The 15,393-nt window shown below is 45.3% G+C and overlaps 1 protein-coding gene across 1 annotated transcript; it reads right to left on the bottom strand.

Annotated features, from left to right (window-relative positions):
• Positions 1 to 839: 839 nt before the first annotated feature.
• Positions 840 to 5,218, bottom strand: LOC100771342. The gene is given in 6 exon segments (XM_035453936.1): positions 840 to 1,054; positions 1,057 to 2,143; positions 2,146 to 4,190; positions 4,193 to 4,282; positions 4,285 to 4,363; positions 4,727 to 5,218. Coding segments are annotated over 6 exon segments (4,008 nt in total).
• Between the last annotated feature and the right edge of the window lie 10,175 nt (positions 5,219 to 15,393).

Raw genomic sequence — 15,393 nt, 5'->3', positions numbered from 1 at the left:
GAAGGTCCTCAGTCCCCATAGGGACACGGGAGGATGCAGTCCAGAGAGGATATGAGTCCTCCTTTGGTGACTGGGTGGGATGAGGAGGCCTCTCAGGCCTAGGTATGGGGTTATCAAGCACCGAATTGGGGCCTACGGGTCATGTGAGTGGACTTTCTATTTTTATCTTAATAACAAAAACGAATCCAGGGTCCCCGCTGCCAGTATAGACTCTCCATCCCCACCGATTTCCTCTTACCCATTGACGATCTTGTTTTCCCTGTGGGGTGAAGCTGATATTTAGGGGGTTACAATAATTGTTTTTGCATGGCCCCTGAGGGCCATCAGAGCTTCCAGAGGCACACCCAGTCCTATAAGCCGGGTATTTGGAGGGATCTCTTTCTCCTTTTTCTGGCTCTTCTGGCTTACGACCCTTTTTAACCGTAATTAGATCCCAAGAGGAAGAAGGGTTCCAGTAGGCTTCCCCTGTGGTCTCACATCCCCATTTACTACAAAAATAGTCTGAAGCCCCTCCGCACCATCTCTTCATTTCTCTGGATTTTCCCTGCCCGGGGCAGACATAGAAGTCTGCTGCCTGGAGGTTGGCTCGGAAAAATTGTCCTGAACACCCCAATGTGCTCCCTATGCCATGAGGGACACACTGTTCTTCTGGGGGTGGCTTTTCTAAATCAGTGTAACTGGAAAGATCCCAGGCCATAGAGCCGGCTGCTAATTTACAGATATCGGGTGCAATATCAGGCCACCAAGTCCAAAGGGGGTGCACTGCGGTTGTTGACCATACGACGTCGCCCTCTTCATTAAGCACTTCCCAGGTTAGTTTTTGGGGGGCATGGGGATTATTACCCAAGGTTGGGGCTATGGTGAAGGCGCAGCTTAAGAGGATTGTCACTGGTTGCCACTGTCCAATTGTCTTCATGGTTATCCTTGCCTTGACTGGGTGTCTTTTTGACATGGGAAGCATGGACCCAGGCAGCAATCCCGTCGACCTTGACTGCCGAGGGGGTAGTCAACAGCACCAGGTAGGGTCCCTTCCACCGGGGCTCAAGTGTGCCAGGTGATGTCGTCTGACCAGGACTGAGTCTCCGACCTGGAACCCGTGGGGCACCGAGATGGTTCCTGGAGCGTAGGCTTCTTTGATTCGACTCCAGATCTGTGTTTTAATAACTTCTAAGGCCTTTAAGTGAGTAAATAAAGCAGAGGAGGAGGGGGAGTAAGTGCTAGGATCCAATATCCTGCACGACTCCGTTGGGGGGGGCGGTCCCCCATGTAGGATTTCATAAGGGGTAAGGCCGAAACGCCCAGGCGAGTTTCGGACTCTAAGAAGTCCAAAGGGGAGGAGGGTCACCCAGTCTTTGCTGCCAGTCTCAATAGCTAATTTAGTAAGGGTCTCTTTTAGAGTCCTATTCATCCTTTTTACCTGTCCTGAGCTCTGGGGTCTGTAAGCACAATGTAATTTCCAATTAATCCCCAGTTGGTTGGCCAATTCCTGACTTACCTGGGCAACGAAGGCTGGGCCGTTATCAGACCCGATTACCTTGGGAATCCTGAATCTGGGCAGAATTTCTTCTAGTATCTTTTTGGTCACCACCTGAGCAGTTTCAGATTTTGTGGGAAAGGCCTCTACCGATCCTGAAAAAGTATCTATAAAAACTAGAAGATATTTATTACCATATTTTCCTGGCATAATTTCAGTAAAGTCTATTTCCCAATAAACTCCTGGTCGATCTCCCCTTATTCTTTTTCCAGGCTCCTTGAACGGTCGGGCGGCATTGGTCATAGTACAGGCTTGACATGCCTCTACTACCTGTTTTGTTATGGTGTGTAGGTCTTGAACATAGTATTTGGAACTGTTAAGTAGTTGTTTAAGTTTTTCAGTTCCGAGGTGAGTTAGTTGATGTAATCTTTTTACATAGTCCTGCCCCTCTTTAGCGGGTAAGACAATTTGCCCATCTTCAGTCAAGGCACAGTCTTTGTGTGTGAGCTCCAGCTCCGGGGGCTCTGGTGGGTGATCTCTGGTTCCTTCTATTAGCACCATAACTCCATGGGCGGCTTGCTTGGCTGTCAGGTCTGCCATCTGGTTTCCCCATGTAACTGGGTCAGTCCCCTTTTGATGTCCTAGGCAGTCCCCTTTTGATGTCCTAGGCAATGGACAATGGCCAATTTCTTGGGTAGGTGTATGGCTTCTAGAAGAGCCAAGATTTCCTCTTTGTTTTTAATGTCTCTCCCTGCCGATGTGAGTAGGCCTCTCTGCCTATAGATGGCCCCATGAATGTGGGCGGTGGCAAAGGCATAGCGGCTGTCAGTATAGATGTTAACAGCCTTACCTTCTGCCAGGCGCAGAGCTTGAATCAGTGCCAAAAGTTCAGCTTTTTGAGCAGATTTCCCCTCTGGGAGACTGCTGGCCCATAACACCTGCTTCCCATCTACCACCGCCGCTCCTGCTTTTCTTTTCCCTTCCACCATGAAGCTGCTGCCATCCATATACCAGCTAGGCACACCTGGCCAATGTTGATCCATCAGGTCCGTTCTGATTCCAGTCTCCTCGGCCAGGATATCAGCACATCGGTGCACAGGAGTAGAGTCATCTGCATCAGGGAGCAGGGTGGCAGGGTTGAGGATAGCAGGGGGAGCAAAAGTTATTCGATCAGTTAGTAACAAGCTCTGGTAATGAGTCATTCGAGCATTTGTCATCCAGTGGTCGGGGGGCTGTCGCACAATACTTTCTAAGGCATGAGGGGCGATTATAGTCACATGTTGGTCCAGGGTCAGCTTGTCAGCATCTTTGACAAGCAAGGCTACTGCGGCAATGGCTTTCAGACAAGAGGGCCAACCACTGGCAACGGGGTCTAGTTTCTTTGACAAATAGGCCACTGGCCGCTTCCAAGGACCCAGGGCCTGAGTCAGGACTCCCCGAGCTACTCCAGCCCGTTCATCAACGTATAAGGTGAAAGTTTTGGTCAAGTCTGGCAGAGTCAAAGCAGGGGCTGTGAGCAGGGCAGTCTTTATTTTATCAAAGGCTTTCTGATGTTCTTCTTTCCATGTAAATGGGACTTTGTCTTTAGTCAAAGGGTACAAAGGGGCCGCCAAGGTGGCAAATCCCGGTATCCAGAGTCTACAAAAGCCCGCCGTTCCCACAAACTCACGTACTTGTCATGGAGTGGTGGGGGTCGGGATCTGCATTACAGTTTTCTTTCGGGCTTCAGTGAGCCACTGCTTTCCTTCCCGGAGGGTGTATCCCAGGTAGGTAACTTCCAGACGGCATAATTGGGCCTTCTTTGCAGACACCCGGTATCCCAACTCACCCAATTCTTTTAGAAGCTCTTTGGTCCCATTAAGGCATAGTTCCCAGGTGGAGGCTGCAAGCAGCAAATCATCTACATACTGTAAGAGAGAGATTTGGGGGTTTCGTGCCCTAAAGCGCGCAAGGTCACGGTGGAGCGCTTCATCGAAGAGAGTTGGTGAGTTCTTAAATCCTTTCGGAAGCCTAGTCCAGGTCAGCTGACCGGTGTGTCCTCCGTCGGGGTCCCGCCATTCGAAGGCAAACAGGAGTTGGCTACTTGGATGCAGTCTGAGGCAGAAAAAGGCATCTTTTAAATCCAGAACAGTATACCAAGACCGCTCCGGTGGCAGGGAACTTAGCAAATTGTAGGGATTTGGCACTGTTGGGTGAATGTCCAGTACCCGCTTGTTGACCTCTCTCAAGTCCTGGACAGGTCGGTAGTCATTGGTTCCAGGCTTGAGTACCAGCAAGAGGGGGGTATTCCAGGGGGACTGGCAAGGAATCAGTATACCTTGTTGTAATAGCCTCTGGATGTGTGGTCGAATGCCTTCTTTGGCCTCCCGAGTCATGGGATATTGCCTGACTGAGATGGGGGTGGCGACTGCTTTTAATTCGACCACTACCGGCGGTACCCGTTTAGCCAGTCCCATTCCCGCTTGCTCTGCCCAAACGCCTGGAAAAGCTACCAACCATTCCTTAGAGGGCAAATTTCCAATCTTGGGTTCATGGAGGCTATATTCTTCTTCTAGATTCAGAACTAAACATGCTACAGGTGCCTCCCCCCAGGTGACTTCTGGCCCTTTCGAGGTGAACTGGACCTGGGCCTTAAGTTTGGTCAACAAGTCCCTGCCTAGAAGCGGAGCAGGACATTCAGGGATTACAAGGAAAGAGTGAGTCACTTGGCTTTTTTTATTTTTAAACTTCTTTTTGTTGTCCAGGGGTAAAGTTTACTACCAGTGGCTCCCATGACCAGTGTTCTCTTTGATCCTAGTTGTCCTAATGTTCAGTCAAGACCGAGTGTTCAGCCCCAGTATCCACTAAGAAATCAACGGGGTTCCCCTCCACAGAGAGAGTTACCCTGGGCTTGGGGAGGGGGACCGAGCCCCGACTCCCCTAATCTTCTTCAAGGGCCAGTACCTTAGGGCCCTTTTGTTTCTTTCGGGGGCATTCTCTGGCCCAATGTCCTTTTTCCTTACAGTATGCGCATTGGTCCTTTTCAAGTCGTGGTCTCTGTCCGCCCAAGGGTTTCCTTGCCTTGTTGCCCAGGTACCCTGACTGTCCTTTCTCTAACCTTTCTTCACCTACTACTGCGACCAAAATCCTAGTCAGATTCCTTTCTTGGCGACAATCACACCGATTCTCCCTCTCTTCTGTCTCTCTTTTCTCTCTCTCCTGCTTTTTTTCCTCAGTCTCTCTCTTATGATACATTTTCTCTGCTTTCTTTACTAAATCCTGTAAAGTATAATCTTGGAGCCCCTCTAATCTTTGTAACTTCTTCTTGATATCAGGGGCCGACTGTCCTATAAAAGCCATAGCTACAGCCGCCTGCTGTCCCTCTGAGGAGGGATCAAATGGGGTATATCTCCTGTAAGCCTCCATCAAGCGCTCTAAAAAGACAGAGGGTGGCTCCACCGGACCTTGTAGGACCTCCCTTACCTTAGCCAAATTCGTGGGTCGCCTTGCAGCTCCCTTGAGACCTGCAACTAGAGCCCGGCGGTAGACCGTGAGACGCTCCCTACCTTCTGCAGAGTTGTAGTCCCAGTCAGGGCGGATCAAGGGAAGGGCTGCATCTATGAGGTTAGGGAGATTGGTGGGGGTTCCATCTGGTCCCGGAACATTTTTTCTAGCTTCTAAGAGGATTCTCTCCCTCTCTTCCGTAGTAAAGAGGACCTGCAAAAGCTGCTGGCAGTCGTCCCAAGTGGGCTGATGAGAAAACATCAGGGACTCGAGGAGTCCCGTCAGGCCTGAGGGATTCTCTCAAAAAGAGGAGTGGTTAGTTTTCCAGTTATACATATCGGCTGATGAGAACGGCCAATATTGTAGTGGGACCAGTTCTCCTGGAGCTGGGGTGGGTCCATAGGCCCGTAATGGTAGGGCAGTAGCAGAGTCAAGCCCCGAGCCCTCTCCCCCTGGGCTGCGACCCCGGCGGCTTCGGGTTCCGGCCGCCGGTCCCGTTTCAGAGGTCGTCCGGGAGTCAGCGGGGGGCAGCACCTGTGGGGGACGTGCATGGGAAGCTGGTTGAGGATATGGGGGTGGAGGGTGGTCGAGGAGAAGGGAACCATCATCAATTTCAGGATAGATTTCCATAGGGGCCGATGGAGCAGGTACCGGTTTATCTGGAGGAGGTACTTTCGGTTTGGCGGCCACGGCCACCATCACCGTTTCTGCCCCTGTCGTCCAGGGTCTCACCCAGGGCGTCGGGTTTTGGACCAGGTCCTCCCACACGATAATGTATGGGACCTGATCAGGGTGTCCCCCTGAAGCCTGAAAAATAATTCGCTTGATAGCGGAAATGAGAGACAGGTTAAAAGTTCCCTCCGGAGGCCATCCTACGCCAAAACTCGGCCATTCGGAGGAGCAGAAAGTCTGCCAAGGCCCTTTCCTGACTTCAACAGAAAGATTATGAGCCCTCGTCTTAACGTCTGTCCAATGGTCCAGAGTCAGTGTTAGTGGGGTCGTCACGGTCTGTCCCATTTCTAGTTCTATCACACTTACAAGAAGAACAATCACAAAGACTACGAAACAGAGAGACAAAGTCAGTCGCCGACCTCGAGTCGACCAGAAATCCTGAAAAGAATCAGACGGTCTGTAGTTGGCCCTCTGACACAGATCGTCAAGGAGGAAACTAATCTCCTGACTTTCCCCGTGGGGGTCCACCAGGCATCCCTGGTCCTTCCCCTGTCCTCCTGGGACATCTCCCAGGGTGAACAAATGGTGGACACCTGGATACGTCTATCCCTGTCCACTCTGCTCCCCCCCCTCTGGAGGAGCAGACGCGATTAGAGCGTTTGCAAAACCAGAACTGCGATCACACCAGATCTCTGAACAATCCACAAACACAGAATCACAACAGAACAATGAGGAATGAAGATGCTTACGTCCAAGTGGGTCTAGGACCCCTGGGTGGTCGCGCAGATCCCGGACGAGCCCCAAATGAAAGACCCCTGAAGGGAGACCCTCACTCAAGTCTCAGGAAAGGTGCACACCCAGTGAGGCACCAAGACCAGACTTGCTGCAATCACACGAGGAAGTTTATTAAGAGTGAAACGGAATGAGATCTCAGGCCAGCATGCTGGGGTCGAAACTCATACACCACGCAGGGGTAGAGGAGTTCGACCCCGGCCTGAATTTGTGACAGGCTTATAAAGGCAAAAACCACAAAGAAACAGGGGGAGGACAGGGGGAAGGAATGGGGAAATATCAGAGTCATACAGTATTCATCAGTTAAACCATAAACCATGTGTCACATGAATCACACACCTGGGGCACATTTATGGCATTGAAACATTCCATAGAGGTCATCGGAACCTCTGGTAGTTATTCTGGGAACTATTTTTCTCAAGAAAGTTCCGGGTGTGATTACCTGCAGAGAAGAGGGCCCTAGGGCAGGGACCAGTGTTCCTTGAAAGTTTTTCTTACTCTTCAAAACCACCATCCTTCCTTTGCTTAGGAAAACATTGCTTTGGATCCACTCAGATGCTGTCCCTGCTTCCTTCAGGTGAGAGAATTTTCACATATCTTCTTTCTTATTGGTTAAGATGGCTACTCTAGAATTACTTAATTCAATAAGAATTGGGTATATATGAGAGGGATTTACATAATTGGAGGTTTTTAAATCATTTGAGGTGATAATATCCAACTTTAGGTACTTGGTAGCAGTGCACACTTTAACACCAGCACTCAGGAGAAAGAATCAATGTGACTTTCTGAGTTTCAGATGAGCCTCAACTACAGAATGATTTCCAGGTCTACACAGATAAATGATTTCTTTAAAAACACACAACAACAACAACAAAATAAACAATCGAACATAAAAGGTTAAGGCATTATGGTTGCCTGCTCTGTTACCTGATGGAACAGGGAGTACCCTGATCAACCCAGTGTTCCATGGGAACTAAGTCTGCACGCAGGTGCAGAGGACCCCTTTAAAGGATATATCCCTGCCCATTTATGCTCTCTTTACTCTCTCTACACTTCTCTCTATATACTCTACACTTCTCTCTCTACTCTTCTCTCTAGTCTTATCTCAGCTTCTGCTCCTCATTTCTCCCAACTATGCACTTTCTCTGCCTCTCTAAGGTGACTGGCCATGGTGGTCAGAAAGTAACTCTGTTCCTCTTCTCTCTTTGTCTCTCTACTCTACCAGGCCTACAATAAAATAGTTAATGTCTTATCTTGTGCCTTCCTCCTGTTTTTCGTTGCCATTTATTTAAACAAAAATTTAACAAAACATAGATTACAATCCACCTGGATCTGACTTTCTGGCATGAACCCCATAGGTATAAAAAAACAAAACAATATGGAAGAAGGCAGCTGTCTGTTTTTCCTGTCTTCCATAGCTCTCACTAAAAAATTCATCATTCAGGTACTAGGATTAGAGGTTACATTTTTGGAAATTTTGTGTATAAAGAGACAACCTGTGACATGTCCAGCCTCATAGAATGGACAATTACTGAATTCTTCACTTAAGGTAGACTAAAGTCTTAGAAAAGATCTATTGGATTCTTTCAAATTTCCATTATTAGGAAGCAATGGTTGGACTTCAGGAATCATAGATTGTGAGAAATTCTAATAAATCTAATTTATAGATACATGGATAGATGCACTCTACCATCCCCTTTGTGTAGAGAATCTTAAATAATGCAGGGGCAGTTTTTTTTTTTTTACCTGCTCTTGGATCAAGATGTGCAGTCTAACAATAGAACTCATTAAAACATTCTTCCTAGCTCATTAACCTCTAAGTATTCAAATTTCCATGAATACTGCTCTGTCTATTCTTACTCATTTGCCTAGAATTAGCTCTGAATTTCAGGACTAAACTGAAAGCAATGGAGCAATCTTCCACACTTCTGAATGGGGGAAGACCTACTTTTTGTTTGAGATCTGGTTCTGTCTTTACTTTGTTGGTTGTGTGAAGTTCCTGTGACCACCAGGAAGACAGTATCTTCAATTCATCTGACCTCAGTGTTGATTTTGCGTCTCCCTTTCTAATCACCTTTCTGGGGTACTGAAATGCCATCCAGGAGGGATGTATCCATTAAACCTGAGCTTTTTGCTTTTTTCACATTTCACTAAATTTATTTCTTGTAACTTTTCTCTGTTTGGATTGTGTGTCTGTTGTTCATATATGTGAACAGTTTTGAAAGATGGTGGATTATTTACTAGCATAATGTATGGAATAGAAAAGTGGTAAATGTAAAACTCCAGGAAACATACATTCAAAGCTAGATAAGTTTGTTCACAAAGCCTAAAATGTCTAATCCATTAAACACAGTGTCTTAAAAAAGCACAAGGAGTCTACTAACTGATACACAGGTTTTTCTCTTTCAAATAAAATAGACAGATGGACTAACCTAGCAGCTAGCTGAAGTACAAAGAAGAAATCCCAATTAGAACACCCAAGTTCATGATAAAATACATGCATTTAAATGTTGTCCTTCCAGATGGAATTTGGCACCAGATAGTAAATTCTCCCCAAAATTAGAAAGCACAAATGAATTTTGTGGAGGAGTCTCCCTTTCAATTCTGCTCTCAAATTGCTTAGCACCTTTACCTTTTTGAATGCAAATTGGACAGTAGGTGTGGTTGCAGTTGGACAAGATCCCAAAGCTGTGCTCGCTAGGGTTGGCTTTCTCATAGAAGACCTCCATGCAGATCCCACATACCATATCCTTGCTGCACTGCACAGCAAAAGAGAGCACCATATCTTTCTCATGGGCCTCAATGCAAGAGTTTATGTTTTGTGACCTCTGGGCAACATCCATTTGGTGCAGGACCTGCAGGCCACACATGTTAACAGGCGTCTCAGTGGAAATACACACAGTTTTCCATATAGCGTCACTCTCCCACTGCAGCATAGGGGAAAATCTGCTTCTTTGTCTCCACGACAGCTGTCTCCTTCTCTGACTCTTCCTTGGTCACTGAGCCCTGTGGGGATGACTTCAGCAGTGGCTTGCTGAGTTCATATCTGCATCCGTCTCCTTAAACACAGACCCTCTTTGAAAATCCTTGAACACTACACCATATGGACTATCAGAGAGGTTATTGGAGTATCAACATTATCTCCTTCCTTAGAAACCTCATGCACAAAATATCTGTAGGTGAACTCTTTGGTCCAGCCACCTCCACCACTGCCATCTAGGTTGCTGCACCTTCTGCCTTCGCCCAGAGGCAGGAAGCAACTGTGTTAATCAGTGTGAGGGAGGCTGCTGCCAATACTGCGGCTCTGCTCCAGATGTGGCTGTTTTTCTGGGAGCTCCAGCCTCTGCAATTGCTGTTTATCCCACACAGCAAAGGCCCCGGATCTTCAGGGATTACAGAGATCTGATCCTGCTGAGACTGAGAAGACAGTGGAGGGAGGGAAGGACAAAAGTTGGGAGGGGATGGGAGGGGTAATGGAGGCTTCAGTGGCCCAGTGGTCTGCTGTGGCTCTGCTCCATGTCTCCCAAGTGACCTGTCTCTAATTCGTTTTGATTTGTTCTGATTTGGATTGCTGCATCATCAGAGACAGTGTGTACAACCTTTTTAACTATATCCACGAGGACAAGGGGAAGGTACTATGGGCAACAGGCTGGGAGCAGTGTCTGTAATCTGAGCCAGAAGCCAGTGCTATTGAAATGCAAATCTTTGCCTAAGCAGTACAGATTCTTTTCATGTATGGAAAGCATGGCCAGGAACCACAATACTTTGTCTTTAAGCACACTCTAATCCTAGGGGAGATGCTCTTGTCACTCAAGCCTCACTATCCAATCAGGCCCTCAAGGTGACCTGCCAGTCAGAAGAGATGCAGGGCTCTTCCAGTCATCGGGTTTGACTTTGAAGAGGAGAGAGAGGTTATCTTTGCTGGGGTGCAGTTGCTGCTGCAGGGAGCTGAGCTTAGAGCTTCAGTGATCTGGGAAACCACAAAATGGTGAGCTAGGGGATGCTGTCTGCAGACGGGAAAGAGCAGATGGTGAGGTGTGGCAGACAGTGTGGTGGGTCCTCCTTGTATCTGGGGGGAGAATTCAGCCTGATTCCCTGTCCTGTGAAGTCCCATGTGGCCATGTAAACTCTTTGCCTAGGGCGAGTTCTCTCAGTAATTTTACTCTGTGGACTTAATCTGATCAGATCTTTGGGAGGAGGGAGCTGGGTTTAGGAAGATGTTTCCAGTGAGCACTCTTTTTTTGAGACAGGGTTTATCTGTGTAGCATTGGAGCCTATCCTGGCACTCTCTCTGTAAACCAGGTTGGCCTTGAACTCACAGAGATCTGCCTGTCTCTACTTCCCATAGTATGTCCCTCTAAATAGGATTGAGCTGAGAGAGGACTGGCTCTGACACCCCAAAATAACTATAGGCTTACTGGCCTTATTTGGATGCCAGGAAACTCATTTGTTCACTAGGATTGTCCATATATTTGGCTTGAAACCTTACAAAGAAGCCACCCCTGATTTACAAGCAACTAGGCTTATACCAATATCTAAAAACAGGTGTTTGATAAAGTATCTGCTCAAGGAGGCAATACAGGGTCACAACAAACTGTAAACCCTGGTGTCATAATGATAGACCCCCGAAAACTCAAGTATTCGGGGTCCCAGGCCACGTTCGTGGTCACCCCAATCACCAGGCGGATTCGAGAGCTTGCTGCAGAACTGCACGAGGCTTTATTGTAATTTAACGAGCTAACTCCATGCTAGCTCGGGTGTTTCACCCACCTGCCATGGCGGACAGCTAGAAAAGACGGCTCCTACGGGCTCCCAAAAGATCTTATAGGGCAGCGTAAGGGGAGTGTTTAGGGGTACGCACAGGCTTACGCACAGGCTCACGATTGGTGTGCTTCCAGGCTTGGAGGGCTTGCCCTGTGCTGATCGGTCAACTGGTTGTTATGGCCCATAGGCCCTCCCAGGGTGGTTGCTATGCTCTCTATGTCATTGTCGTGCGCTTGTCCGTAAAGCACACCCAGGGTCGTAAAGCATAGCGCCACCAGCTAACTTCTGATTGGTTCCTTGTCACAAGACAGGCATCTGACCTCTAAGTGACTAAGGTTCCTTGTCACGAGACAGGCATCTGACCTCTAAGTGACCAAGGCAGGTTTATGGCAAGCACGTGTTCAGCTGTTATGGCTGCCAAAAGGGAAGCCGGTTCCTTCATTCAATAAAATTTTATTTTATTTTATTTTTTTTACGAAAATCATAGTTTTGTCAGGTGTGCTATATTAGAACAAGTAACTAGGTAATGGGAGACTCTGCAGTCCTGGCATGGGGGATTTAATTCTTGTAGTATCATTGTTTAGTGTTCACATATGGGCAGTGCTTCTGTTTGCAATGGGAAGACAGATTAGAAAACTGGAGTTCTGGTTTCTGGAAGTTCTGAATATTGCATTACTTCTTCAGGGTTGTATTAAAAATATTGCAAATAGTTTAGAAACTTGTGGAATAATGGTAATGTGGATTGTCTTTCATGGATACATGAATAGAATGCTTGTTACTTGTTGGTGCAAATAAACACAATGATGGGATTCAGAGAAGTTTAGTTCCAGGGGAGAAAGGGAGTTTCTGATGTGCACAGATTTCTCAAGTGTGCATGGTGCTGTGCAGGTAGATTTGGCAGATTCCATGTTATTTGCCATAGGACATGGAAATGGTGAGCATTCCTTTCCGTTTTTAAAAAAAAATTGAAACTAGTTTGTTTTATATGTCAGTCACAGTTTCTTCAGCACCTCCTCCCCTGCTACTCACTGAATACTTCCCCATGCTCTCTCTGCTCCCCAGCAAAGGTGAGGCCTTCCACAAGTGATCTTCAAAGTCTGTCATATCATTTGCAGCAAGGCCTAGGACCACACCCAGGTCTGTAGGCTGAGAGAGTATTGCTTTATGTGGGATGGACTCCCAAATCCTTTCATATACTAGGGATGAATTCTAATCCTTTACCACAGGCCCCATAGATTGCCCAGGCCTCCTAACTGACACCCATGTTCAGCGGGCCTGGATCAGTCCTATGCTGGTTTCCTAGCTATCAGTCTGTGGTCCTTCAGCTTCCCCTTGTTCAGGTCAGCTGTTTCTGTGGATAACTCCTGTCTGGTCTTGACCTCTTTGCTCATCACTGCTCCCTATTTGAAAGTAGATTTCAAGAGTGTGGCTCAGTATTTAGCTGTAAGTGTCTGCTTTTTCTTCTATCAGCTACTGGATGGAGGATCTAGGATTGAATATAAGGTAGTCATCAATCTCATTATCAGAGAAGGACATTTAAGGAAAACTCTTTACTATTGCTTGAATTGTTCATTGGTGTCATCCTTGTAGATCACTGGACATTTGTCTAGTTCCTGATTTCTCTTTAAATGTATAATGGCTCCATCTTTTATGCTATATTTTTTCTTGCTGTCCCCTATTCTTCCCCCATCTCAATCCTCCTACTCCCTCAAGTCATCCACTCCCCACCTCTTATTCCCTTTTTATTCTCCTAAATCTTTCTCCTCTCCCCCCATGGTCCCAATTAGCTCAGGAGATCTTATCTCTTTCAGCTTCTCTGTGAGACCATGTATATATCTCTCTTAGGATTCTCCTTGTTTCCTAGCTTCTCTGATGATGTGGATTATAGGCTGTTAATACTTTTTTTTCCATGTCTAAAACCCATATATAAGCGAGTACATACCAGGTTTTTCTTTTTCAGACTGGTTTACCTCATTCATGATGGTTTCTTCTACTTCCATCCATTTGCCTTTGAATTTTAAGATTCCATTTTTTTCCTGCTGAGTAGTACTCCATTTTGCAAATGTACCACATTTTCTCTATCCATTGTTAAGTTGAGGGACATCTAAGTTGAATCTAGTTTTCAGCTATTATAAATAATACTGCTATGAATATAGTTGATCAGATGTCCTTGTTGTATGAAGGTTCATCTTTTGGCTATATATCTATGAGTGGAATTGCTCTATCTTGTGGTAGATTGATTCCAAATTTCTAAAGAAATTTCCTTACTTATTTCCAAAGTGGCTATATGAATTTGCAGTTTCACCAGTAGTGGAGGAATGCTCTTTCTCCAGTACTCTCCAGCATAATCAGTCATTGTTGTTTTTGATTTTAGCTATTCTTACAAGAGCAGTATGTTACCTTAGTTGTTTTGATTTGCATTTCCCTGATTGCTAAATATATTGATCACATTCTTAAGTGTCTTTCAGCCATTTTAGATTCCTAGATTGAGAAATCTCTATTTAATTGTATATCCCAATTTTTAATTGGATTTTTTAGTGATTTGGTGATGAACTTTTTAGTTCTTTGTATATTTTGGAAATCAGCACTTTGTCAAATGTAGGGTTGATGAATATATTTTCCCATTCTGTGGGGCTGCCTTTCTGTCTTGTTGACTATGTCCTTTGCCTTTCAGAAATTTCTCAGTTTCAGGAGGTCCCATTTATTAATTCTGGATCTTGGTGTTAGTACTACTGTTATTATGTTGAGGAAGCCATCTACTGTACAAACTCCGTGAGGGTACCTCTTATATTCTCCTCTAAGAATTTCAGTGTTTCTGGATTTATGTTGAGTTTTTTGATCCATTTTGTTTTTTCTACTTGTTGTTGGTTTTTGTTGTTGTTGTTGTTTTTTGTTTTTCAAATCAGTGTTTCTCTGAATTGCTTTGGAGCCTCTCCTGGGACTAGCTCTGTAGACAATGCTGGCTTTGACCTCACAGCGGTCCAACTGCCTATACCTCCTGAGTGCTGACATTAAAGGCATGCACCACCGATGCTCAGCTTCTTTCATCCATTTGGACTTATATTTTGTGCATAGTGATAGTTATGTATCTGTCTGCAAGTCTTTTACATGGCAGCATCTGGTTATGCCAGCACAATCTGTTGAAGGTGCTTTCTTTTATCCATTGTATGATTTTAGCTTCATTGTCCAACATCTAGTGATTGTAGGTTTGTGGGTATATATTATGTTTTTCAATTTGATTCCATTGGTCTACCTGTCTTTTAAATTATTTTTCTAAGTTGTTTTGTGATTGAGCATCAGTGGGGTTGTATTTACCTGAAACAGAGGGAATTACAAGGAGATGCTGATCCATAGCAAGAGAACATCTCCACTTCTGGAGAGATTATCTTGAGCATGGTGCTTCTGTTTTAGAAGAAATACCAGTAGCTTGAGTGTCAAAAATAACAGTTCAAGGATCATTTGAGGTAATTTTATGAAAATTGTGAAGTCTGTGTTTATTTATTCTTTCATAGCAGTGGGATTATTGGGATCTGGGTAACATAGGTCAAGATCACCCTTTTCCTTTCCTATGTTTTCTTTGGGCTATTGATTAAAAGTTGTCAATAATTTTCCTGCCTTATTTCTTGCCTTTTTCTCATCAACCCCATCTTCTTTGAAATTATTTTAAATACTTTTGATTGTTGTATCTTTGTGAGAAGTATAGACCTCATATTATGTGAGTCTGTGTACTGATTTTCTGTAATCTATAACAGTAACGTAGTTATATTCATTTTCTTAAAAATATTGGACCTTCTCCAGTTTGTCTTCATACAATTTCTTATGTTATCAGTTACTAAAGGTTTTGTTTTGTGGGCAAGTTGCTGTGGAGAGACATTTTTATTTATTTTTGTCTTTATCTTAGATGCTTGCCTCTTCCTATTGTCTGGCATACTGGCATTTCTGTTTTTCCCAGTTTTGTGTATCTTTATGTTTGAGTCTTTGCTGCTTAAATAAATTTATATGATTAATACATTGGCTTTGGATTTTTTATAACCTTCTCATATATTACTGTCTCTGTCTCCTAATTAGACTCAGTTATCAACATGACCCATCCAAGGTCATCTAAGCAAACATCAATTGAGTGTGTTCTTAGACCAGAATATCTGATTTCTGCCTGAAACACATTGTCGTGACTGATAGTTGATGTGGGAAGAAGAATTCCACTGAGT

This window comes from Cricetulus griseus, unplaced genomic scaffold, assembly GCF_003668045.3.
Source record: "Cricetulus griseus strain 17A/GY unplaced genomic scaffold, alternate assembly CriGri-PICRH-1.0 unplaced_scaffold_9, whole genome shotgun sequence".
In the NCBI taxonomy this organism is placed as follows: domain Eukaryota; kingdom Metazoa; phylum Chordata; class Mammalia; order Rodentia; family Cricetidae; genus Cricetulus; species Cricetulus griseus.
Note: the sequence above shows the minus strand (reverse complement) of the source record. Positions and strands in the feature narration are given on the sequence as shown.